The sequence below is a fragment of the Antechinus flavipes genome, chromosome 1 (genome assembly GCF_016432865.1).
Source record: "Antechinus flavipes isolate AdamAnt ecotype Samford, QLD, Australia chromosome 1, AdamAnt_v2, whole genome shotgun sequence".
Classification (NCBI taxonomy): Eukaryota; Metazoa; Chordata; class Mammalia; order Dasyuromorphia; family Dasyuridae; genus Antechinus; species Antechinus flavipes.
The window spans coordinates 210,015,920-210,042,281 of record NC_067398.1 but is presented as its reverse complement, the minus strand read 5'-3'; the positions used below and the strand labels follow the sequence as shown (position 1 = coordinate 210,042,281).

The window sequence follows — 26,362 nt, the reverse complement described above, 5'->3', positions numbered from 1 at the left end:
CTACATATAATAGCAAGTTGTTCATGTGATCCCACGTGTGCAGTATATACTTAGTGCATGCCCAGTGTTTTTGTTACTGAAGAGTATGAGGGTATAAAAGGGGAAAAGACCTTGTAATAAATGGATTCCATTTTCCCACCATCCTCAGGAGTCCCACCTTTATTACTTCTCCTCTAGGAAGGTATACTTTAATCACCCCAGCATGGGAGCTCTAGAAAGCATTTTGTCACCTCAACTTGGGGGCTTTAGAAAGCAGGACTCAATATTTTAATCATCCCAATTGGGGGTTCTAGAAAGCAGGACACAATATTTCTTCCCCTTATTCTTAGTCTTTCTCTGTCTCTGCCCATCTGTCTGTGTCTCTCTCTATTTCTGTTTTGTCACCACCACTATCATAACTCATAACTGTTGGAGGAAATTGATTCTTTTACTTGTGACTATTTCACTATTTCCAGGAAATACTCAAAACATTATGAAATATTTGCTTTAAAAAAACTTTTTTTAGACTAGAGGTAACTGAGATCACCCTAGAAGTATTTTTCTGGAACAGTTTACATTATGAAATTTAAATTAAAGAGCTTTAATAAATTCATGGAATCATAATCATAAAGTGGAAGAAATTTACAACTGGAGGGGACCTCTGTTAATAATGGATGCCTATCAGTTGGAGATTGGCTGAATAAGTTATGGTATAAGAATGCTATGAAATATTATTGCTCTATAAGAAATGATAAGCACAATGACTTCAGAGAGGTCTGGAGAGACTTGTATGAACTGATGCTAAGTAAAATGAGCAGAACCAGGAGATCATTGTACATGACAACAGCAATATTATATGACGATCAATTCTGATGTAAGTGGCTCCCTTCAACAATGAGATGATTCAGACTAGTTCCAATGGTCTTATCAAAAGAGCCATCTATACCCAGAAAGAGGACTGTGGAAACTTAGTGTGGTTCACAACATAGTATTTTCACTCTTTCTGTTGTTGTTTGCTTGCATTTTATTTTTTTCATCATTTTCTTTTCTGGTTTGATTTGGTTTTTCTTATACAGCAAGATAATTGTATAAATATGTATGCATATATTGGATCTAACATATATTTTTACCATGTCTTTAACATATATTGGATAACTTGCCCTCTAAGGGAGGGAGGTGAAAAAGGGGGGTAAAAACTGGAACACAAGGTTTTACAAGGGCTAATGTTGCAGAATTATCTATGCATATGTTTTGAAAAATAAAAAGCTTTAATAAAAAATAAAAATTTAAAAACTAAAAAAGCATAGATTTAGAGCTAAAACAGACTCTAAATAAATAAAAATACTTACTCAATCTCATAATTTTATACATAGGAAACTAGGATCCAAAAAGATTAAATAACTTGTAGAAGATCATACATCTCCTATATGGCAGTGTCAGGTTTTGAATGCAAGACTTCTGATTGCTTTTTCACTAAATCATGCCGGACTATATTTAAAATTCAAGTAACGTGGAATAGGCAGGTAGCAGATTAAGAAGCAAGGTCAGAAAGACAGAAGTTGTCTCTTTTAAAAAAGAAGTTAAGAAACTTTTAAATTGAAGAAAAGTGGCTCATGAGGGCTCTGACACATGCAACATGGTAATATTGTAAACTCTCAGACTAGGTGACCTCAAAGGCCCTTTCTAACTCTAATATTTTATCATTCTTTGACTAGGATTCTAAGATTAAAGCAATCAATAATCATTTCTTAAATGATTACTATATTCTCAGGACACAGATGGACAATAGTATATTGCAGAGACTTTTCCTTTGCTGTCTCCTCCTCAGTTTGGTTGCAGAGCAAGATGCTGCAGCAATCTTAGCTATGGTTCATTACTTCTCCATCTCTGACATATACTATACCTAACTGATCTTGGACATGCTATTTAACATTTCAAAGCCCCAGGCAACTATGCTCTAAAATTAAAAATTTCAGAGATGCTAATATGCATTGGTAGAGGAAGTTTCCTTAGTAGGAGTAGCCTATACCAATGAAAACATAATTTCAATTCAAGTTTCTAGAACTCTATCAAGTGTCTAGAGGAAGACAAAAGAAATACAAGAGGTCCCAAAAGTCTTGGTTCAGATTTAGGCTCTAAGAATTTTAATTAATAGTTTAATCAGAGAAAATAAGTCTATTTGAACCAATTAAGAAAACAATATAAAAAAGTATGTTGTGTTATATTGATAAGACTTCAAAAAAAGACAATTTATTATTTGTGAACAAGGATTTCAAATTTTTTTGAAGTTGTGGGGCTTTTATATTTTAAAGATAAATGATGGAACTATAACCAAAAGGTGAGATTTTTATGTTGATTAAAAGACATAAGGTAATGAAACAAAATTTATTCTAGTGTGTAATCAACAAGCTATTGGAAAGTTGGAAATGAAGCATGGAAATGCTATTATAATAAGTAAATATTAGAGTATTAAAACTGGAAGTGATTGTCAGGATTATTCATTATCTCTCTAATAACCTTTTCTTTTGGATCTATATTATTAGTATTTTGTTTTGTATTCTATAATCACTTATCATGTAACCGTTTTCAATGGAAGGGCAGAAAGAAGGGAGGAAAGGAAAAGAGAAGAAGGGAGGGAGGGACAGAAGAAATAAAGATCACAAGATGAAGGAAGGAAGGAAGGAGAAAGGAAAGAAAGAAGAAAAGCAAGAAGAAAGGGACAGAGAAATTAAGGCAAGGAGGAAAAGAAGGGAATAGGGAGGAAACAGAGGGAACAAGGGAACAAAGGAAGGAAAGTAAGAAGTAAAGGTTTATTAAACATTTACTTATATGTCGGACCAGGGAATAGAATAAGGAAAGGAGGAAATTAGTAAATATAGTGAAATTAGTGGAATAGTAAAAGATGGAGATAAGGCTGACTTAACAGAGCTTCAGGGAAAAGTTGGAACTTCTGCTGCTATTGCTGCTGCTGCACAGCTGCTACAGCTGCTGCTGCTACTTCTACTATCACTACCACTATCCCCACCACTATTACTACCACCTTAATGACTACTATCACTACCACCTCAACTATTAATAGTTAATTAATTTAATGTTTGCAAAGGGCTTTAAAATATTATTTCATTTTATCTTTATAAATAACTCGGAGAGAGAGAGTCACTACTTACTTCTATTTAACAGATAAGGAAATTGAGACAGAAGGGCAGCTGCCCAGTGACTTGTCCAGAATTATAAAACTAGAAAGTATCTGAGGCTGGAGTTGAATTAACATTTTCTGGAGTCCATGTCCAGCACTTTATCCACAATGTCATCAAATGGTAGGATAGACAGGAGACGATGATGTGAAGGTCATAGAAACCAAGCAAAGGAATTTAGACTTAATATATTATACAACAAATGGATCTCTGAACTCATTTATGCATTCACAATGCATGCAATCGCATTGTATGTACCCTTAGGATTCTTATGGAGGTCTTATCTATAAAGTCTTTGGGGAAGACCTCTTCCTCTGGTTCTTTGAATATTTCAGATATATTAAGGCAACACCGGGGCAGTCTTTCAATCTTAGCAGATGACTACACTATCTTCTTTTCCAGTCATACATATCCTTGACAATATCTATTATGGCGGTTTTCAAATGCAAGTCATTATTGGTTATAAGCTACAGCCTCCTACTTACAACAACCATGAATCTTTCCATTTTCTTTTGAGTCAAGTGCAATTTTGATTCTTCTGGGATTGAGGTGTTCCATGATTCACAGGCATATATAGCATCACCTGGAGAATATTGGTGTTAAAAATATGGGCTTTTGCAGCAGTGAGCAGTTTGGTGCCATGCTAAGGAACATATAATTTCTCACATACAACCTGCTCTAATCGTATTCATTGCTGGGCCCTACTCAATGATATTCAAGACACAGAGACTATATCAAAACTGGCTGTCTGACTGACAATGTAATACATTTTTAAAAAAAATTAGTTTCTGCAATATATTTTAAAACAAACAAAAACTCCACCTTGTTTTCTTAATGTGGATAGATTGATCAATCCCTTTAGAATAAATATAGATCATATTGAGACTTTGTCCATGTCTTGGGACTGGATGAAATTAGATGCCACCTATAAATGAGACCTTTTAGAGAACCTCATCACCAACAACAAAAGCTTCTATATGGACATTTAGGACACTGACAGAGTAGAATGACATGGCAGGTGTTATTTTAGAAAGATTAGTCTAGAAATAATAATCTAACACAATAGACAGGGATAAAGTTTCTGAACCAGAAAGACCAGAAATTGTTATAATAGTCCAGGTGTGAGATGAGGATCACCTGGAAAAGAATGCTAACAACAGGGATAGAGTAGAAGGGACAAATTCAAGAGACATTCTGAAACCATAGAACTTTGTAAAATACTGGTTATAGGAGAAAAAAAGAGAAGAACTCAAACTGAAGCAGCATGATTAAGAGGAAAGAATATTGGATTTAGTCAGAAGACTTCAATATGATGGCTTTGCTATCTGCCCTCATGTAACTTTGGGCAAATCCCTTACCCTATCTAGAATGTAGTTTTGTCATTTGTAAAGTAAAATAAAACTAACAGATGATTTCTAAGTACAGTTTCCAGTTCTAAAATTACAATCCCCCAAGGTTGAGGATCCAGAGGCAATTCAAAGGCTTAGTTTTAGAAAGGGCTGTTTTTCTCTGACACCATAAGAAAATATAAAAGTGGGGACATGTTATGGGAAGGATGAAAGTTCATGAAATGACTTTTCTTTGAAGTGAGAGGGGAACTTAAAAATCAAAAGGACAAGGAGTAGGGAAAGAGTTGTAAGATTTAAAGAAAAAGGAAACTAGGAACAACTTCAATCTTTGGGCAGAGATCATTCAAGAAACAGTAAGAAATAAGACAAAGAACTGATGGGAAACAAATGGAGGTAGGCTGAAGCAGAGGAACCTGAATTTGAAACAGGCCAAGTATATCACAAGGATTCCAACTAAGCATGAATGAATTTTAAATTTCAAATCAACTTTAAAATGTTTCAAGATTCCACCAAACTGATAAAAAAAATTTAGTTATGAATAATGTTGTTTTATTTAAATTTTCCCCTGATATATTTGTTGATAAGTTAAAAGGATAGAATTTTCTCTACTTTTTTTCCCATTCAACAATCATTTTTATATGAAATATTCTAAGAAACTTTTCAAAAAGTATTCTTATACCAAAATCCATGTTCTAAAAGCACAATTGTGCTTTCAGATTGTGATATACTTGCCCCAACCTCTTACAACCCCATTTCAAATGGGTTAAAGATCTAATCTTTTTAATTCTATTCAATGCCCCTTAAGTGCCAACATTTTATTCTTTCTAACACTGATCACTAAGTGTTTTAACAACTCTGAGTAGAGATTTTATGTAACTTTGCAAGATTGCTGGATAATTAATATTATTCAACAAGACTTCATTTCAGAAATTTCCATACCTAACTCTTCAAAAAGGCTTTAGTTTAAAAAGAAGAAATACATCTTTTGCTATATAGTGTCATTCTATTAGAATTCCTTTTTTTTTAAAATTCATTTTGATACACAAATATACATACATACACACACACGTGTGTGTGTGTGTGTGTGTGTGTGTGTGTGTGTGTGTATATTAATAAGAAAAGTTTGTTCTTAAAGGCTCCTCTCCAACTAGAAGTTTGTATGTCAGGTCACCAGACTCACTTTCTCCTCCAGAGCCATCTGGGTTAAATGTCAAGATATAGGTCAGGATGGCCATCTCAAGTCCTCCTGATATACATATCTTGCCACCCACCAAGATGTCTCTGGAGAAGAAAGTGAGGCTGGTGACTTTGCACTGCCCTCCCTCACTTAATTTCAACTTATTTACATGTCATGAAACTCTTTGAGAACAAAGAACAAACAACAGTATATGTATGTATGAATGGGAAACCTATCTCAAATATTATCACTATCTTTCATGCAAACATTTCATGAGTTCTCTCAGGGCTTCATCCTTCATGATGTTTCATCCTTAAAATTCATGCACCATATTCTGAACAGTTATATAATTTATCTACAATTTTCTCTGTGATTTATTTTGTTGTGGTTCAGACCCAAGATTTCATCATTACCAGGAAATCTCATAAATTCTCAGCCTCTCAGCACCTCAAACAATCACGAGAACAACAGAAATGGGTGATTCTTTAAAGGGTTTCTTACTGAAAAGATAATTTAGACTATCCCTAATATATACCTAACTGGGATAACATGCAGATCTGTGATTTATTTAAAGCAGAGAACTCATGAGTAAGAGAATTTCCACTACCAATGCAAATCAGCTCCTTCTCTACAACTCAAGAGGTTAAATGATTTCACTAGAGTACACAATCAGTAAATATCAGAGGTGGAGTTTAGGTTCTGAGGCAAATACTATCTCTGCTGTTTCTGCTAATACCACCTAAAAATATTTTTGTAAGTCAAAAAGCAAGCTTAGCATTTATAAGGAAAAGCTCCAGATTTTAGTAGATCCTAGATTATTTGACTTCTCCAATCAAGTAAACTCATCACTGTCCTCCAAATAATTTGTCTTTGTTAACTATATCACATATCTTCTTGCATTTACCTTCTCTTTTTTCCAATTTATTTCCATTATTAGCTTATCAGGCTAATTTATATATTTAAAAACAAAGTATTTCTTTTCTAAAAAGCATCATCTTGTAATTTATGTAGCCTAATTTTTAAAAATATCACTTATAAGATAAACATTAATACATTTCTTATACGTGGAATTATAGGCTTAGTCACTGGCTAGTTTCCCACTTGTCTACCAAAACAGGAACCTGTGTCAGAGAAGAACTCAACAGAGAGTGGAGGTAAGAGCAGCAAAAGAAACTACTAGACATTTCCATTTAGATATCTTGCAGGCATGCCTAATAAATGTTATAGAATTGGATTTGCCAATAAATAAGCAGATAAAAGCAAAATGTTGTTAATAGGAGAAGTTCAGTTGCTCAATACTCTTCTATCATACCGAAATATGTATTTGCTACTTACATTGTACTGCATATGATGCAAGAACAACTGCAGGATTAAGAGGACATGTTAACCTAGAAGAAAAATCAAGAAATAAAAAATTCAACAATATACTGAATAAAAGTGAATAATATATCAAAAATAATTGTGGGTGACTTTTTTTATTGAATTGTTTTTAAAAAGAATGTCATGATGACTGTTGAAGAGCATTTTGCTACACTTAAGAGAATGGCACTCATCTCAAATAGATATGCCAATTACAAGGCTTATAAAGTTTCTAATATTAGATACTAGAATTTTTTTTTAAGTTAAAAAACATCCAAAATGCATGTCTATTATTCAGAAAAAAAACAAGACACTGGCTTTTCCATTAGTGAGAGGAGTCAGGTTAAGCTGCATTCACATTACAAAGGTTAACACTAACTCTTACTAAGTGTCAAAAGAGCAGTTGGAACAATGGACAGCGTGCAGGGCCTGGTGTTAGGAACTCATCTTCCTGAGTTCAAATGTGATTTCAGACACTTACTAAATAACTTTGTGACTCAGGCCAAGTCACTTAATGCTATTTTGCCTTAGTTACCTCATCTAAAGAAATAATAACTATCTTTGCCAAAAAAAAAAAAAAAAAAAAAAAAAACCCTAAAAAGGGGTCCCAAAGAATCTGAAATGCATTGAACAACAACAAAAAGTGTCCAATGTCAAGTTCAGAAAACAATAGTGATAAGTGAACATAATAGTTTAAGATATTGTTTAGGAATAATAATAAAGTTTTTTGACTCTAAATCTATTATTATGGCCCTAGTGGTAGCTTAGGAACTAAGAGGTAAAATCATGATCTGGCCAGGGCCTCAAAATCAGAAGCAGTCCTTGAAACCTGGCCGGTCTAAATTCAAGGGTCAAATCTCAATCCAGACACAAGGTCTCTTATAGGGTACCTCGTGTTGTTACAGAATGTAAAGACCCAGAAAATTCTTAAGAAAAATAAACTTAAAAAACCCCCAACCCTCCTAAATACTATTGATTTGTACCAATTTCCCTTGGAAGAAAGAAAGGAAAGAAATTATTGGGAAAGAACATGACTGTAATAAGGAATTTTTGAAGACACAATGCCTCTTGACTCCAAGATCAGTATCCCAGATCAATCCTACTTTCCTAATTTTCTTTTTTTTTTTTTAGTTTTAAATTTTATTACTTATTTTAAACATTTTTTTATTGTAATGCTGAAGAAAGTGAGCAAGATAGAGATTAGAGACGAATTCAATAGTTTATTAAATGGAGAGAAAATATGGGACCAATGGATCCATGTTTGATTCCAGGGCTGGACAGACTCTTGGCTGGACAGACTATTATCTCAAAGAGTCTGTCCAGCCCTGAAGTACTCAGAGGGCCAGCCTTTTATGGAATAACAAAAATAACGACACAACGGGGGAGGTACCTGAGTTGAGATAACCTAATGGGGGGAGGCCCTAGGATGACACAATGGAGGGAGATTACTGATATTCTAATGACATCTAAAATGGGTAAACCTTTATCCTGTCAAACATTAAGAAGGAATGTCTATAACCTAAAGATATAAAATCTTTATCTCATCAACCATTTAAGAGGGAATGTTTATAGGCTGGGGTTTTGGGGCAGAGTAACAGAGGTAGACCTTGATCACATCAAACATTAAGAGGGAAAGGTTATAACCCAAGGCAGAATAACTAAATAGGACACTTGGAGAAACTGGGTCACAACATTAAAAGGGAACTTTGGTACAACATTATTTTTAAATTTTGAGTTCCAAATTCTCCCCCTCCCCAAGCCACTGAAAATGTAAGCAATATGACATCAATTATACATGTGAAATCATGCAAAACAAATTTCCATATTACAAAAAAAGGCAAGAAAAACAGAAGCCCCTGGAACTGTCTTGGATCACTATTTATCAGAATAGCCAAGTCTTTTATGGTAGGCCATCATTACAACATTGCTGTTACTGTGTACAATGATCTCCTGGTTTTATTCACGTCACTTTGCATCATTTCATATAGGTCTTGCCATGTTCTTCTGAATTACCTCCCCCATACAGACACACATGCTTTCTTATAGCTCAATAGCCTATCACAATATGACACAACTTATTTAGTCATTTCCCAACTAATTTGCAGTCCCTTCATTTCTAATTATTTGCCACTACAAAAAGAACTATTAGAAATAATTTCTTTACATATATGTTCTTTTTCTTTTCCTATGATTTTTCTGGATTACAAACCTAGTAGTAATGTTGCTGCGTCAAAGAGTATGCACAAGTTTATAATCATTTGGGTATAATTCCAAATAAGCTCGACTACTTACAACTCACCAATAGAAAATTAGAATACTTATTTTTTCCTCATTCCCTCTGTTTGGGACAAAAAGACCTACCCGAATTGACTACTACAGAGATCACTCATAGAAAGCAGAATTATTTATTAGAATCTCAAGAAGCGGACCCCATCCTGGTCTGTGAGCAAAATTTCACAGCAGGAATAGGGCCAGAACCTTGAAAATGCTTACAGCTTTTATACATTTCAGACAAAGAACCTCCAAAATCCCACCCTCTATATGTTGTGATTGGTCACACAAATCTACTGTTCCTCTAGTTGGTCAGTGGAATGTAGTAGACAAGATGATATACAGCTTCTTCAGCCACGTAGTCCAGGCCTTATCTAAAATCATGTGACTTCGGAAACGCCAAAACTGAGGCCTATAAGGCTTGATCTACTTTAGAATTTGTAAGTTCTTCACCTTTTCCCACATACCTCTAACACTTGTCGTTTCTGATAGGTGTGGGCTGTTTTAATTTGTATTTCTCTAATCAATAGTGAATTAGAGCATTTTTCTCTTATGACTACAAATAGTTTTTGATTTCTTCTTTGGAAAACTGCCTGGTCCTTTAACCATTTACCAATTGGAAAATGGCTTTAATTTTTATAAACTTGACTCAGTTCTAGACTTACTATATTTTTGAGAAATGAGATTTTTATCAGAGAAGCTTGTTGCAAAGTTTTTTTTTATATTATTTTATTGTCTATGATAACTTTTAGCAAAACATAGTTTACTTGATAATTCCTTTTAATTAGGTCCATATTTGTTTTTGCTTTGTCTGAGTTCAAGTTTGCTATCCCTACCTTCTATTTATTTTAACTCCTTATCTTACTGTTTCAAGTGTGTCTCTTGTAAATGACATGTATTTGAATTCTGGTTTCTAATCCATTCTGCTATCTCCTCACATTTTATGGGCAAACTAACCCCATTTACATTGTTATCATTTCTGCACATTTCCCTCCATCCCATTATCTTTTATTTTTTCCTCTTTTAATTCTGTCCCTCCTCAAAAGTTTATTTTACTTCTAATCACTGCCTCCCATTATCAGACCTCCCTTTTATTATCCTCCCACCCCTTATCTCCTTGCCTAATTTTCTATTGGAAACTTTACAGTAGATAGTCCATCAGCAACTCACAATTGACAAACTTCCTATTAAACCATTATTCTCTCCTCTAAAGCCCCTTCAAGTTCTAAATCTATGATTCTTTTTATTCTCTTCATGAATGTTTCTTTTTACCACTGCTCCTTCTGATTTTCTGATGTCATTTAAACCACCATTCTCTTAATTATACAGGAACCACAAACCACAGTTTTGTCTTTTCTGATAAGGAGAATGCAGATGGAAGTCTTTACTAATTTCACTAGTTGTTAGTATTCTCCTAGCCTTTCAAAATTACTGTATTTTGCCAATCTTATTAGTTGATCAACAAGTATTAATTAAGTACTGACTATATTTCAAGCACTATGTTAAGCACTGGTAGATACAAAGAAAGGCAAAGATAGCTGGTGCTGTAATTGTAATGAGGGAGACAGTACTTGAGCTGAATATTGAAAAAAGCCAGAGGAGTCCAAGCAAGTACACAAGGCATAAAAATGGGAGATAAAGTATCTTGCTAAGGAACTACAAATAGACCAATGGAATTTATATAAGGTTCAGAGAGAGGAGTGGAGTAAAGCCATTATGAAAAGTTTTAAATGCTAGAAGGGTTTATCTTTGATCTTGGAGGTCAGTGGAGAGAATGGAGATCCTTGAGCAGGCAAGGTAATATGGTCAGAACTAAACTTTAGAAAAAAATCACTTTCGCAGCTGAATGAGCATATATTGTAGTATGAAGAGATTTGAGACTAGAATATTGGCTAGAAGGCTGCCACAACACTACATGTGAAAAGTTTTAAGAGGCTTTAGTATGATTTCAGTTATGTGATTGGAGATAAAGAATATATATGAGAGATTATTATCATTAAAAGCAAGCATCTGATGTGAGAGAGAGTTGTAAGCAGCACTGGAGGCTTGATGTGAAAGTCAAAACAACTGTGGGGAATGTGACAAGAATTAAAGAGGGAAGAATAAAAGGATTGCCACACAATAAGTAAGGATCCAATGGCAATGCAATTATGTTAATTTAAAGTAGGTCCAAAGGTCATATTTTTGTGACTTATTCCAGTAGCATTTATCAGCTTGGAAGTAACAATAACAACAAAAGAAAAAAGGGGTGGGAGGGAAAGAAAGGGAAGGAAATTAGGTGTTGCAGTCAATAAAGACTCATTTTCCCAAATTCAAATCTGGCCTCAAACACAGAATACCCTTGTGACCCTGGACAATTCACTTAACCCTGTCTACCTCAGTTTCCTCATCTGTAAAATGAGAGGAACCATTTGTACTAAGACAGGGTTGTACACAGATTTGAATAGTGAACAACTGTAGAGAGTGTGAATTAAAAATTAAAAAGGGAAAAAGAACTGCTTGAGGATTCAATTGGAATGCGATTATGTTCATTTAAAGTAGGTCCAACTGTCATATTTTTGTGACTTATTCTAGCAGCATTCACCAATGAGCAGGATATAGCAAACCACCATAGTATCTTTGCCAAGAAAACCCCAAATGGGATTATGAAGAGTTAGACACAAGTGAAAAAATGACTCAACAACAAAAACAGGGATGGTAGAGGTGGTTAATAGAATACAAATAAAGGAGAAGGAAGAAAAGAATTCAAGAATGAAGGATAAAGCATAGTTAAAAGAAACGAAAAAATCAAGACTAAAGATTGAGCCAGAGAAGGAGTCACAGACTGCAAGAACACAGAATGGAGAGACTGATGGTTAAGGTGAGGATAGGTATAGAAGGAATGAACCATTTGGAGGATAGACGGACTAAAGTAAAATCATAGACACAGCCCATTTTAGATGAGGATGGGGTTTAAGTTAAGCTGAGGGACAAGGGAGCTAGAAGTCACAAGAATTGAAAAAGATATTTAAAGGGATACCAATGTGAATGTAAAAGTAACCCAAAACATGGATTAGCATCTTTCCTTTTGCCACTGGCTCCTTACTTCTCACTGTCGTCTTGACCCCTTATTTTCCACCATCATTCTATGGAAATGGTTCTTTCAATCTCAAAGGATTATTGTGAAACTACAATGATAAATCATTTGCCATGTGCTTTGTGAACTCTGAACTTTATGTAAATGTCATCTACTATTATAATTAGTTGGCAGTAAAGACTTTGGATGGGGAAAATGATAGCAACATTATATAAACTGACTTTTAAAAAAAGGAAAGAGGAAGAAATGGTTCTTCCAAAGGTTGTACATAGCATACTAACCAGTTAAGTTAATATTTATTAAATGTCTACGATGTGTCAGGAACTATACTAAATTCTGGCTTTTTTGAGACCTCCTCCTTGATTTTCTCTTCACATAATCTAATACCATTAGCCACTTCCTCCCGCTCAATAATAATCCTGGTTCATGCTCCTCCCAACCACTTAAGGAAGATGTTCTTCAAGGGACCATCCTTTCTTCTCTTTCCATATTCTCTTTGTTGGCAATCTCACTGCTTCCAATGCTTCAGTTACCACCTCTAAAGCACATAATTCTCAAATCCATTTCAAAAATGTTGATTTCTCTATGGATTTCTACAACTCTACCCCCTTACTATTAGACATTTTCACCCACATGTCCCACAACCAAAACTTAAAATCTACAAGTCCAAAATTGAGCTTATTGTCTTCACAAAATTATCAGATTTGGCCATGTTAATTCTTCTGTTTAAAAGTATTCGGGGTTCCCAAATGCCTTCTAAGTAAAGTTCAAGTAACTTTGACACTCAAAATCCTTCCCAAATTGATGCCTCTTGATTTTTCCATTCTTAGCTCACATTACTCTCCTCCATACACTCTATAATTTATCTAAACTGGACTACTCTGAGTTAATGCTAAACAACAAAATTTCTCAACTTGACTTGTGATTAACTGGATCCATGCCCTATCTTTGATATTTGAGCTATAAAACGATATCACTCAACTTGATGTGTGATCAACTGGTTTCATGTCCTTGTGTTGTTCACTACACCCAAAAAGGTTTCCCATTCCTTACTCTTCAAAATTGGAATAATAGAGGCAAAGATGGATCCCAAAGTAAAGAGCTTCTGAGACAAGATTTATTTTCCCAGATATTAAATTAACATCCAATCTTTAAAGCCCAATTCAAATGTTCCTTCTCTCTATGAAGTTTTCCCAGATCCATTTCCCACAAAACTGCATCATGATTTCCCTCCAAAATCTCACATGACATTTTGTTATGCTGCTCTTTAATGCACTTCTCATACAATTTGTATACCTTTATTATCTGTATCTGTATCTTATTATTCTCCCAACCAGACTAACTGGGCAAAGAGACAATATCATATCTAAATTCAAACTTACCCATTATCTAGCATCCAATGTTTTACACACAGAAAGGGCTTAATAAATGGGTGTTGAATGAATAGTAATATTATGTTTTAAGTCACTCAGACTTTCACCTCAGAATCATCTTTGAATCTTTCCCTACCCTTCATATCAAAATAGTTTCCGTGTCCTGTTAATTCTATCGCTATGTGTGCTGTTTTCTACTTCTACTGCCATACCCTTAGCTCACATGCTTATCACCTCTTACATATACCATGATAATATCTTTATAAATTAATCTACCATGGCTGAAATAAAATTGCTAATGAAGCTATATAACCAAAGTTCTTCCCTGCTCTTAAGACATGGCTTTTCTTAATCTACAAGATAAAATACAAACTTCTTAACCTTAAATTCAAATTTTTTCATAAACTGGTTCCAACATCTCTTTCTTCCTCCCTTCTCCAGAATACCCTTAAGTCAATGATAGTATGGAGTGTTTCATTTTATGTGTATGTTTGCTTCCCAGTATCTATCACACACCCCCATACATAGTAAGCCCTTAGTGTTTATTACATAATAAGTATTTCCATCAATGAGCTTTGTACATAGTAAGTTTTTAACAGATATTTACTGAATTGAATGACAATATGTTCCATTCTGTCTACTCTTCCTGGAAAACCTTCCCCCTTCCCTCCCCCCCAAACACAAAACATCCTAAGTGAGGTGAACTTAATAGGCAAATGAAATTCAATTATTAGGCACCAACAGTCAGGAATTAGACAAGATAATACTACATAACCCCCCAAATAACTCTAGTCCCTCAGCTATTTCCCTAAAAAAGAAAAAAAGTTAAACACAGACCTAGGGGATAGAAGAAGAAACTAAAAGGGAACAATTAAGATGTCTACTTTTCTCAACTCCTCTCACTTAGCCACACCTTCTTTTTCAGTGCTTTTTCATAAGATCTTTACTTATTCTCTTCTCTAAAAGTATTCTCCAGAGGTATTCTGATCCCTTACTCCTTCCAAGAGTTTCACCAGTTTTTAGTTCTTAAGTTCAGAATATAACTTGCTTTATCACCCCAATTATTCTAAATTGTTTAGGGGCTTCCCTTAACCAAACCCTGCTTTTAGCAGGATCTATGCTAGCATGCAGTAAGCCAAACACTTCTGAGGAAGTAATTTTGACAAAGACTTAGAAATCTAGACAGAATATGACTGTTTAGAGTGACAATAGCTGCTATAATTGAAACTTTTAAGAAGAGACATGACTTATGTTGAGTAGCACTCTAAACACAAAAATGAAATCTAATAGAAAACAAAAAGTATAGTACAGCTTCAGGAAGATTTCTTTTTTTAAAAGTCTAGTAATTTAGAGAGAAGAAAAAAATGAAAGAACTTTAATTACCTTCCTTCGCAAATATCCATCTTCAGTTGCAAGAAGTATAAGTGCCTATGAAGCAAATTTAAAAGTAATATTTAAATTAAAATAAACAATAGAGACTTGATAAGGCAACAACAAAATCTGTATATCTGAAAACCAGAATAACTATAGAAATATTTTTCTAACAATATGAAACTATTCTTGCTTATGTCTGTGAATTTTATACAACTATCCTTAAGACTAGTAATACTCCTATCTTAAAACCTCCTATGTTTTTAAAATGTTCTTTCTAGTTTACCATTTTCCTCTTCACTCTTCTCATTTCTTATTATACCCTTTATTCTTCCAAGTCTTCTAAAAAATGGAAGGGTTGTTGCATTTTTAGCAATTGGATACTGACCTTTTTAATAATGTTCACCCTATCTTTCTCATGTGAAATTCCCTTTTTTTCCATTTTTATTTGTTCATTCTTTATCTTTTCTATAATGGAAACATTATTTATGTTATGACAATTAAAAATGATGAGGAACAAAATTCAGTGGTCATTTAGTTCAATCCATTCAGTTGGGGGGAAAAAAACTTATTAAAATATATTTAAATAATTGTGACCCAACCTTTGAACGAAGATTTCCAATGAGGAGAAACCCATCATATCCTGGAATCCCATATTTCTGGATGACTTTAATGTTTAGGAAGTTTTTTTCCCCCTTATTTTATACCTATATTTCCCTCTTTGAAGCCTTTACCCACTAGTTGTCATTCTGCCATATGGGGCCAAAGCAGAATAAGCTTTCCCCTCCCATATAGAAAGTTCCACCCCACCCTACCCCCCTTTCAAAAAGACAGCGATCACAAACCTGGCCACTAAAATTTCTTGAAGCAAAACATTCTCAATTTTTTAAACTGATTTTTATCCATCCATCATGAACCCAAGTCCCTTTACTATCCTCGCTGTTCTCCTCTAAATGTTCTCCAGCTTATCAATCTGTTCTAAAATATCAGGTCCAAAATGGAACACAATACTTTAGATGTGGTCTGACTAGGGAGGAGTGTGGGAGAATTATCACCTCCTTATTCCTGTATACCATGCTTTTTATTCATTGCCAACTGAAATGCCATTAGGTTTTTTTTTTTTGGCTGCCATCTATATCTGTTGATTTGTACTGAATTTCAAATTCTGAACTACTAACTAGCCACATCCCACCAATTTTGTTCTTATGAAGCTGATTTTTTGATTACGAGTTCAAGGGCTACATTATTCCTCATCTGTATTCATCTTATTCAACTTGGCTCAATGTTTTAGAGTGTCCAAATCTATTTGAATATTTATTCTGGTATTTAGTGTATTAGCTTACCCTCCCAGCTGTGTATCACTTGATAAGCATGCCATTTATTAACTCAACCACCTAATTATTCACTTTTAGACTCTTTTAACCAAATTTCTAATAAAATCCACTGAGAGCATATTTATTTTCTTCATCATTATAATTAAAATCAATACATATTTTGATGTGCCCAGCAGGTACTTTTAAAAAAGTTAACCATTTTACCAAAAACCATGCTAAACTATACTTAACTATACTTATACCTTGTTAGAGCCAAGAGCAGGGGGCTTACACAAAAGGTATTTGCTAGAGAGGCAGGTGAATTTTACTCCCCTTGTAGACAGCTGAAAAGAAGTCATTTTCAATACAGAAAGGAGAATTTGTGCTCAGAATCATACTCGAATACACAGTGTGTCAATAATCTAAATAACCTGAAAATAAGCCTTCCTGATAAACAGCATGGCATCATGGATAAAGGGGCAAATTTGAAGACTGAAAGACCAGGGTTCAAATCTTATCTCAGATATCAGCTATATGATCCAACAAAATAGTGAAGTTCTTGATATTCTCAAGTGTTTCTGTAAGAGAACATCTCAGGTGTTTCTATAAATTACAGATGAGTTGGTCATCTGAGATATATACTGATAAAAGGACATTCTTCTCTAGGGAGTTCTTTATACTGGTGAAATCACTAGTCTTAACCACTACAAATATTTATTTCTGGACACATCCCCTGTTTGAATGAGCTGAATAAGTAAAGTGACTAATCTGCGAAGACAAACTCATTTTAGCTCAGGCATTTTTCCATATCCAGTTAGAGTTTTGGGTTTGTTTGGTCTATTTACTGACAGCACACAGAAGACTCATGGGTGGGTACTCAATTAGGCAGGGCAAAATATGAATATCTCTGCAGTCTGTCTAAAGGATGACATTTAATAACATTGATATAAATTAGTTAATTGCTTTCACAATAGATTTTTATCTCTATGGACTAGAAAACATATTCTCCCTTCCAATAATGACATTCTAAATAATGGATCAGGATGAATTGCACTTGACATCTATATTAGTCAACAAATTGTCTTACAGAATAGGCACAAAATTAAAAAAAAAATAAAACATCAGTGAACACTAGAACAGGTGCATGGTCATACAATAAAATATTGAAAGCTCTAAGGAACAGGAAAGGCCATCTAGACCAAGCCCCTCATTTGAGAGATGAGGAAATGGAAACACATGGTCATATACAACTTCTAGTTGTCTAGTTCGGAGGTGGGATGTAAATCAAGTTCTTCCTAACATCAAATCAGCTACCTTCATTCCTTATTCTTCAGATAGAACTTTTTAATTATCTGTAAGCAGGTCAACTGTCAAATCGAATTCTAACAAAGTCTTGGAAAGGGACAAAGAAAGCTGTTCCTATAGTTCAACAGTCCCATGAAGATACTGGAAGGATTTTACTTGTATCTGTCCACATGATAGTTGGTTTTATCTCTCTTTTTTATGAAATATAAAAGGAATATAGTTAGCTTCCACATTTGGCCAATATAGCAAAAGCCATACTTACAAAAACTGAATATAGATGAGAAATGGTGGCAGAAGAGGAAAAGAATAATTTTGACAATTTTTTAAAACAAACTTCTATTTGATATATAAATGTATACAAATATCAGGTTGTCCAAGTTCAACTGTGGCCATTTTCACACTTAATAAGATAATTTCATCATTTATATTTCATGGAAAAAGCACTAAAATGTAAAAGTTCATCAATAATTTCATAGCTTTCAGTTATGTTACTTTTCAGTCATCATATATTCAGAACATATCAAAAAGCTAACACTTTTTAAAAAATCATGTGGGGAACATATTAAGTTATGCCTATCTAGGTTTCTGATGTGCATTTTTTTTTCAACACATATGGTCCTTATTATCTAGATTGCTAAGTGATGACCTTCATTTATGGTTTTCTGTGGGGTTTCTGTGTTTACTCAAAGTAATAATCAAATATAATTGGATATATTTGATTTTCTTCAAGGTTAGGAGTGGCAAGGAAAGGTCACAGATAGACAAATGGGAATTTTAGAATGGCAAAATTGACTTCTGTTGGTAAATCAGGTTTATTAACATAATCTGATGAATTACCACACAAAAATGTAATTCAGAAAACTGGGGGGGAAAAACTCCAAATTTACCATGTGTCAAATCACTGACCAAGAAATGATAATCAAATATGACCAAACTCTGCAAATGACAGTAGTCCAATGAGAGAAGAATTCAAATGATGAAAAAATATAAATAAATAGGATGTCATTTAGGAATAATAATACTTTTAGAATTTAGGAATAAAAAGACTAAACTTGTATTTATATTATAGTTAGAGGCTGCATAGTATGATGGAAAAAGCACTGAACTTAGGGACTGGATTTTAAATCTGTGACTTGCCACATTACCTATGTGAACACAGAAAATCAATTATGTTTATGGACCTCAGTTTTCTCACCTGTAGAAAGAGAAAATTAACATCTGAAGCCCTTTCCAGCTCTAAAACTATAATCCTATGTAGAATGCTTTAAAGTTTGTATAACATTTATATTAACTCATTTGAATCTCACAACTATCCTGTGATGTAGGTGCTCTTCTGACAGTGGATGCAGTGATGAAGTGGGCAGAGCATTTAACCCTTTTTGCCCCAGTTCCTCATTGTAAAAGAACTGGAAAAGGAGATGGTGAATTACTCCAGTACCTTTGCCAAGAAAAATCCAAATAGGGTCATAAAAAGTCACACACAATTGAAAAACAACTGAACAACAGTAAACTAAAGGTGCTTTTAAAACCTCTATTTTAAAGATAAGTAAGCTGAGGCTTAGAAAAATTATATGGCTTAATGCCATATGGCAAATAAATATATACTATGTCTTTTTGATTCCAGCTTCAGCATTAAACTATGCTGCTTTCAGAAATAATTTGTCAAAAACCTCTCAGGGAACCATCATATATAACGTGGAGTTAAACATTATAAAAACCTTAACCAGTCCCAGAACCAAATGGAAGGTCATTGATGATGATGATGATGATGATGACAGCAAAAATAATACTAATAAAGGCTGGAATTTACACAGCACTAAAATGTGCAAGGCATTTGATCCTCACAACAACTCCATAAGGTTGTTGTAATTATTAAGCTCACTTTACAAATGAGGAAACCAAGGCAGACAAAGGTTAAATGACTTGCCCAAGGTCATACCCTTTGTAAGGGTTAAAAAAGTCTTCCTGACTCCAAGCCTAGCATTCTCATTCTATCCACTCCAACACTTTGCTGCTTCTAACTTTGAAATTTAGGGCTCAGTAGAGTAACTTGGAGGAAGCCTTTAAAACACCTTATTTTTAAATGATGAATGGAACACTAGCTCTTTTTAAAGGTGCTTTATCCAAACTGTATATTGGAAAAATGTAATTCATATTTCTCTGTCTGACTCTGCTTTTGAAAAAAAAGAAAAAAAGAAAGAAAATAATCAGTCTGTCCCCAACCTTCTTTGACCATGAATTCAAATAGAACCAATTGCTCAAAAATCAGTAGTTCATCTGACAAGCCCAGAATATTAGGCTGAAATCAACAAGATAACATGGAACTGGTAATACACTCAAGATGTGCACTTAAAGTTCAAATGCAAGAAGTATTAAATATGGAATGGTTGGCTTAGCAGTAGCTGATGTGAAAAGATCTGGAGAATTTGATTGGCCAGAAGTTTCATGTACCAACTGTATAATATGGTTACTTCAAATGCTAATACAATCTTAGCCCATATGAATAATGTGCAAATGACAGGAATAACCCCACTGTGCCCTGGACTGGTCAGACCATACTGCAAGCACTATGCATAGTTCTGAGAAATATATTTTAGAAAGGACGATGAAAAACTGAAATGTGTTCTAAAGGGGCCAATTATGATGGTAAGAAGTCTGGAAACTACTGCCTAATAGGGAATGATTGAGGTAAATAGATATGTTTGGCTTGGAGAATGCTGAGAGGAGAAATGACAGATGATATCTGAAGGGCTGTAATGAAGAGAAGGTTGAATCAAAGCCAATGAACTGAAATTACAAAGAAGTCTAACGTAATGAATTTTCTAATGAACAGAACTTCCCCAAAGTAGAATGGATTATTTCAGGTGGTAGTTATTTAAGACTCAGTTTTCTCATCTGTAAATTGAGAAAGTTAGACGGGTGATCCTTAATATCCCTTAAGCTCTAAGTACTACAATCCCTTGAGAAATTTTAGTGAGGATGAAATTCTACATAACACGGATTATGTAGGAAAGATTCTTCATTCTTTGGGAGGTGAAAGTAAATAATCTCTGAGGTTCCTTCGCACTCTAAAATTCTACCAGCTCATGACCCTAATCCATCATGTACAACATGATGGTTTATATAGCCCACAAAATCATTTGCTAAGGCAACTACAGGTTATGATGAGCTGAAAGCTAGGTACAATAACTTCCCACTGCTTGAGTCAATAATTTTGTATGACTTGTGAATGATGTTATAAATATCCAAATGGCCTTTGACAGAAAAAAATTCCCCACCCTGATGTACAACTGCAGAACTATCAGCCCATGAGACCCATATCTGTGTTCTGAGTAGTGATTACACTTGGCATTCGTTACCTCATTCATAGAAACTAACAAATCCTAAGACTCACTTCTGGCATAAGGAGTTAAGATTAAAATCAGTGAAATAATAGAGTCTGCTACATTGTTAATCTAGTTACCAGGACAGACATTTCTGCATGTACAAATTGAGGAAAATGGTTCCAAACTTGCCTATTCCATACTGCCCTACAATGAGTTCAGCATAATATCTGGCTATCTTGAATTTAAAGAAGGATTACAAAGTCAATGTTAAGATGTCTGTTCTTTAGATGTCCTTACATATGGCCTATAGTTTCAATGGTATGTATGATAACTCTGTATGACCAAGAAATGTGCCAGTTTACCATAATGCAGTTATCACTTTCTGTAAGGACAATCAACCTGTTGGCAACAAAATCAGGGAACAGTGAGGGAGAAGGAGTTGTAAGTGAATTTTTAATATACTATTATCAATTAATTATTGTCTTTCAAGTATATTTTCTTCACTATTTCAAACAACTCCGTCTAAATTCTCAAATAAGTTGCCAATATAAAACGAGAAGACAAGGAGATACAATTGCTTGAAGAAAAGTGATGGGAGTTTTTTGTATGCTGACTAGAGTGGCTGATCGTCATTAACTCAATTTCATCTAATTTGGTGCAAAGTATTCATCATATTATGGCATATAATGTCACATATTACTGATATGTTGGTTAGTTTTACTGAAATGCTTTTTTGTTTCCTCTTTTTATGTTTTGTTGGAAAAAATGGCTGTTGAGTAGGGAAAAATGGAAGAGCATATTCATACATGAAGTTTATATTAAAAACAAAAGATATTAATAAAGTTTTTAGTAAGAAAAAAAAGTATTCATCATAACAAAAATTCTACTACAACAAAACAATCTGTATATCCTGTGTGGTTCATTATAATGAAATATATATGTAATATGCATGTAATTTTGTGATATAAATATACATGTACTGGAGAAATAGAAATGTGTCTTCTTATATCTAGATTTTGGTAACTCTTAAGATTAATTTGCTTTCTATGGGCACATATTTGAGGGAGCTGAGTGAGAAAGTTTAGGATTGAAAACTAACCTCTTTTAAGTAACAAAATAGACAATCCACATAGAGGTCAGAGAGTCAACAATTTTATGTGGTTTAAAATGTTTACTTGATTTGTTCATTTAGATAGTAACTGCTGGTACCACAGCATTTATATTTTGTTTTGTAGTACTAAAAAGAGCACTAGCTTTACTAATTTTTATATATTGTACAGAAAACATAAAAATACATTACCTTGTTTGTTCTTGTTGCAATGTGTTGGGGTCAGGTATAAAAAATCTTACTCGAAAATTCAGGGCACAGGGAAAAGGTCCTACAATATTTTTCAAAAAGAAATTATATTTTTCCCTTTTTAAAAAAATGCAAATAAAATTATGATACTTTCATAAGCAATACAAACACTTGCAATACTACACTGCAATACAATACTACATTAGTTGTATTCCACATCACAAATGAGTTTGTTTCAAATGCTAAATGCATACACTGAATGCAATTTTTAAAAGCTTGAGGCAACAATACATATGCTAGTAAAGTATTTCTACAAGAGTATTCATTGATGGCCTCTTAAATAAATAATAAGGATCTGTGTCCTCACAGTTTTCTCTATTCTCTGCATCATTTAAAGACAATCCTAAATATATTCTTAGCATGCAAAATTCTCATTAAGAAATATAACATTTATTCTTACATAGCAGTTCAGCTTTTTCAAATCATTTTTGCATACATAAATGCATTGTCTTATTTGATGTTCACAATAACTCCCAAAACACACAAGTCATATATTGTTATTTCCATTTTATATACAAAGAAACAGGTTTAAAGAGAGTGATGTGATATGACCAAAGCTACATAAGATCAGCAGCAGCAGCAAGACCATTACAAAATCCCAAGTCTTCTGATCTCAAGGCCATCACTTTTTCTACTATGCTATGTAAAAAGTTTCACATTCATAAATATATATATATATATGTATATATGTATGTATGTATACATTTCAACATTATTTTATGTTCAATGGAATACATGTCTTCCTTAAATCTGATATTATGCATCACTACACCAAAAATTCTCTGCATGGGCAAAATGAATAAGTCAATATATTTTCTTTTGCTAGATACAGTAGCAGAAGAAAATTAGTTTGTTCTACTAATACTCTGTAGCACTTTCCATTGCTTCTTGAACCATCAACAAGAAGTGATTATGTATCCTCTATATATCTGGTATTCTAATTGGCTTATTTAGTTTGGAGTCACCAACCAATTCCAAACTTCACTTTCTCTCACCTGCCTACCTAGTCCTCCATTCCCCTACCCACTTATCACCAAACTACTAATTCTTCACCTCTCTCACCTATTAGTCTAATCTTTTTCATATTGATATTTCTGAATGTACTTCTTAATACCAAGGTTGGCTATCTCTAATCTCCTGCCTCTATTTCTATAGACACATACAACATTTCTGGATGTCTAGACATCTGTGAATAAGCTCATAAGTACATATACATACAATTCTATAGAAGGAAGACTCTGAGAATAGGGCCTATTTCATTTTTCATCTCTGTAACCCCAAAATCTAGCACAGAGTGGGTCTTTGATAAATACTTGTTGACTGGCTTATATTCTTGGATGTATACATAGAGAAAGTATGTGTGTAGAATGAATGAGTAAATTTCTCTGAATGTGTTTACTGAATAAATTTCTGTATGTATGTATATCTGCCTATATTAAGGCACTAGTTCTACTAGTCCTTTTATGTACCTATAGAGGGTCTTTTTGAGTTTATCTATGGAGATAAAGGATATATGCCACCTCTATGTATAATACACATGTACACAAATACATTTGTGCACACATGTATACAGATATGTAGTACATATGTGAGCATATATCTATATACATACGTATATATATTCACATATATAATATACCTTCATATGGGCATCCTGTTGGGAGAGGAAAAACAGTCACAGTGATGATAATAATTTGCATTTATAGTGGACCTTAAGGTTTGCAAAGTACTTTATATATATTAGCAAATGATCCCCACAACAACTCTGTAAAGTATATGCTGCTATTATCCCCATTCTACAGATGAACAAACTTAGACTGAGACCCCACAGTCATATAACTACTAACTGTAGCATTCAAATTCAGAACTTCCTGACTTCAACTCCAGCACTCTATCCATTGCCCAAAACTACCAAAAATATTCTAGGTATTCATGTATCATGTGTGGATATCAATATTTGTGTAGCTGGGTGGATGAGTGCTCACTAAAATACACCTATGTTGACAAGAGGGTGTGAAAGAATTTGAGTGTGTTGGGGGATGAGGAGAAAAGAAGAAGAAGGTATTATTACCTATTTCTCATGATGGACTAGGAAGGGTTTGTTTGGAGCTTGATTTTGTTGATTTCATCTGGTTTTCTTCTCCCATCTATCTGCTAACCTCACTTTTCCCCATGAAAATTTGGAATCATTTCCCTTCAGTACATCAGTTCAGTGACAGCCCCCAGTAAAGAAGAATGCAAATACCATGTCAGGGATAGGCCAATTAATATATCAAAAAATCCTACAACACAGCAATACTAATAATGCAAAGTTAATAAAAGCTATACAAACCTTTGAGTTGCTTTCTGATTGGTTTACTGGATTCAAGCCATCTCTGTTGAATAAGGAAATAAAGTTTTATTTTTAACTCTCAATAAAAACATCAAAGTTGTAAAAGATATATTCTACTTACAGGAGAATACATTGAATCTTCACCATGTTGCAAACCAAAATATTCTTTTTCTGTTATACCCAAGTGGTTAAAAGCCATATCCAACAGAACTTGACCAGTATCTTGTTTCTAGAGGAAAGAATAGATTTTGTAAGTGAATTTTCTAAGTGCCAAGACTTATCTTTTGTAACCATAATCAGATTTTATTACAATTTGGAAAAACAAAACAGTTTTTTAAAATTCATTTAATTTTTTTTTTTTGCTACTGTTCCCCACCCCACTACTTTTGTTTTGGTCTTTGTTATGGAGAATGGTTCTCTGAGGTGAGAGAGATGCTGTAAGAAATGTGAGTGACATAAAATCAGAAAATATCAAAATGCATTTTTAAAAATTAATTTGGGATCTAATGAAAAAAAGAATTCTGGACTAAGAGTGAGAAGATATGTGTTTAAATACAATTTCCACCATGCATCTGTGGAGCTTTCTTCTTCTGGAGCTTAAATTTCTTCCCTGTGGAATGGGGATTACAGTACTTCTATTACCTATCTCACAGGACTGTGAGGAAGGTAAAATAAATAACACCTGTGAGGTGCTTTGTAACTATGAAATGCAAAAGACACAAAATCATTACTATTTAGATGATTAATCTACTGAATCTACATCAACTCTACACAGAGCCCAATACTTGGGGAATTTCTTAAATTTGTAGAAGTCATGAAAGTTTCTGAATTTTGAGAGCTAGAAGAGAAGTCAGAGATGATCTGTTCAACCCCCTCACTTTCCAGATAAGTAGAAAGTAGCTTTCTACAGAATAAGTTACAGTTCATATAGGTAGGAAAGAAACCCTGAGATATTCAATCCTGTTAACTATATAATGATCCCTTTCACATTGTGGGGAGTTATTGACATGGAAAATCTGCATAAAACTTTTTGGCTCTTACTTCATACTAAACAAGTCTGAATTATGGTACCATCAGATAAAATATGTTGCTATTATGCAATACTATATATATGTCTATGAGACATCAAGAATCAAACAATTTCAAAAGAATGAAAAAATAGAAGAAAATGTAAAACATCTAATAGAAAAAGCAAAAAATCTAGAAGAGACAATGTCAGAATCATTGAATTACCTAAAAGTCATAATCAAAAGAAGGACTTGGACAGCATCTGTTAAGAAATTTTCAAGGAATACTGCTCTGATATACTGGAACCAGAAAGCAAAACAGACACTGAAAAAATTCACCAATTACTTCAGGAAAAAGATTCTAAAATTAAAAAACTCTGAGGAATGTTACAGACAAAATTCAGAACTATCAGGTCAAGAAAAAAGTATTGCAAGTGGCCAGAAAGAACAATTCAAATATTGGGAAGACAAATCAACATTACACAAGATTTAGCAGCTGAAAGCTTAAAAAATTTGAGGTCATGGAAGATGATATTCTGGAAGGCAAAGAAGCTAAGACTATTCACTCAACCA

General features: G+C 33.8%; 1 protein-coding gene across 2 annotated transcripts in view; it reads right to left on the bottom strand.

The window, feature by feature from the left end:
- The window catches only part of PTPN3 (protein tyrosine phosphatase non-receptor type 3), a 239,893-nt gene that overhangs the window by 127,654 nt on the left and 85,877 nt on the right, over window positions 1–26,362 (bottom strand). The window contains exons 3-7 of one of the 2 annotated variants that reach the window (XM_051995555.1): window positions 24,904–25,011; window positions 24,783–24,825; window positions 22,394–22,472; window positions 15,162–15,206; window positions 7,035–7,087 (exon numbers count right to left, since the gene is read on the bottom strand). In XM_051995555.1, coding sequence (XP_051851515.1) covers window positions 7,035–7,087; window positions 15,162–15,206; window positions 22,394–22,472; window positions 24,783–24,825; window positions 24,904–25,011 — 328 coding nt within the window. Of the gene's footprint in view, window positions 1–7,034; window positions 7,088–15,161; window positions 15,207–22,393; window positions 22,473–24,521; window positions 24,724–24,782; window positions 24,826–24,903; window positions 25,012–26,362 lie in introns of those variants that run through there. The other variant, XM_051995561.1, reaches the window with a different exon arrangement.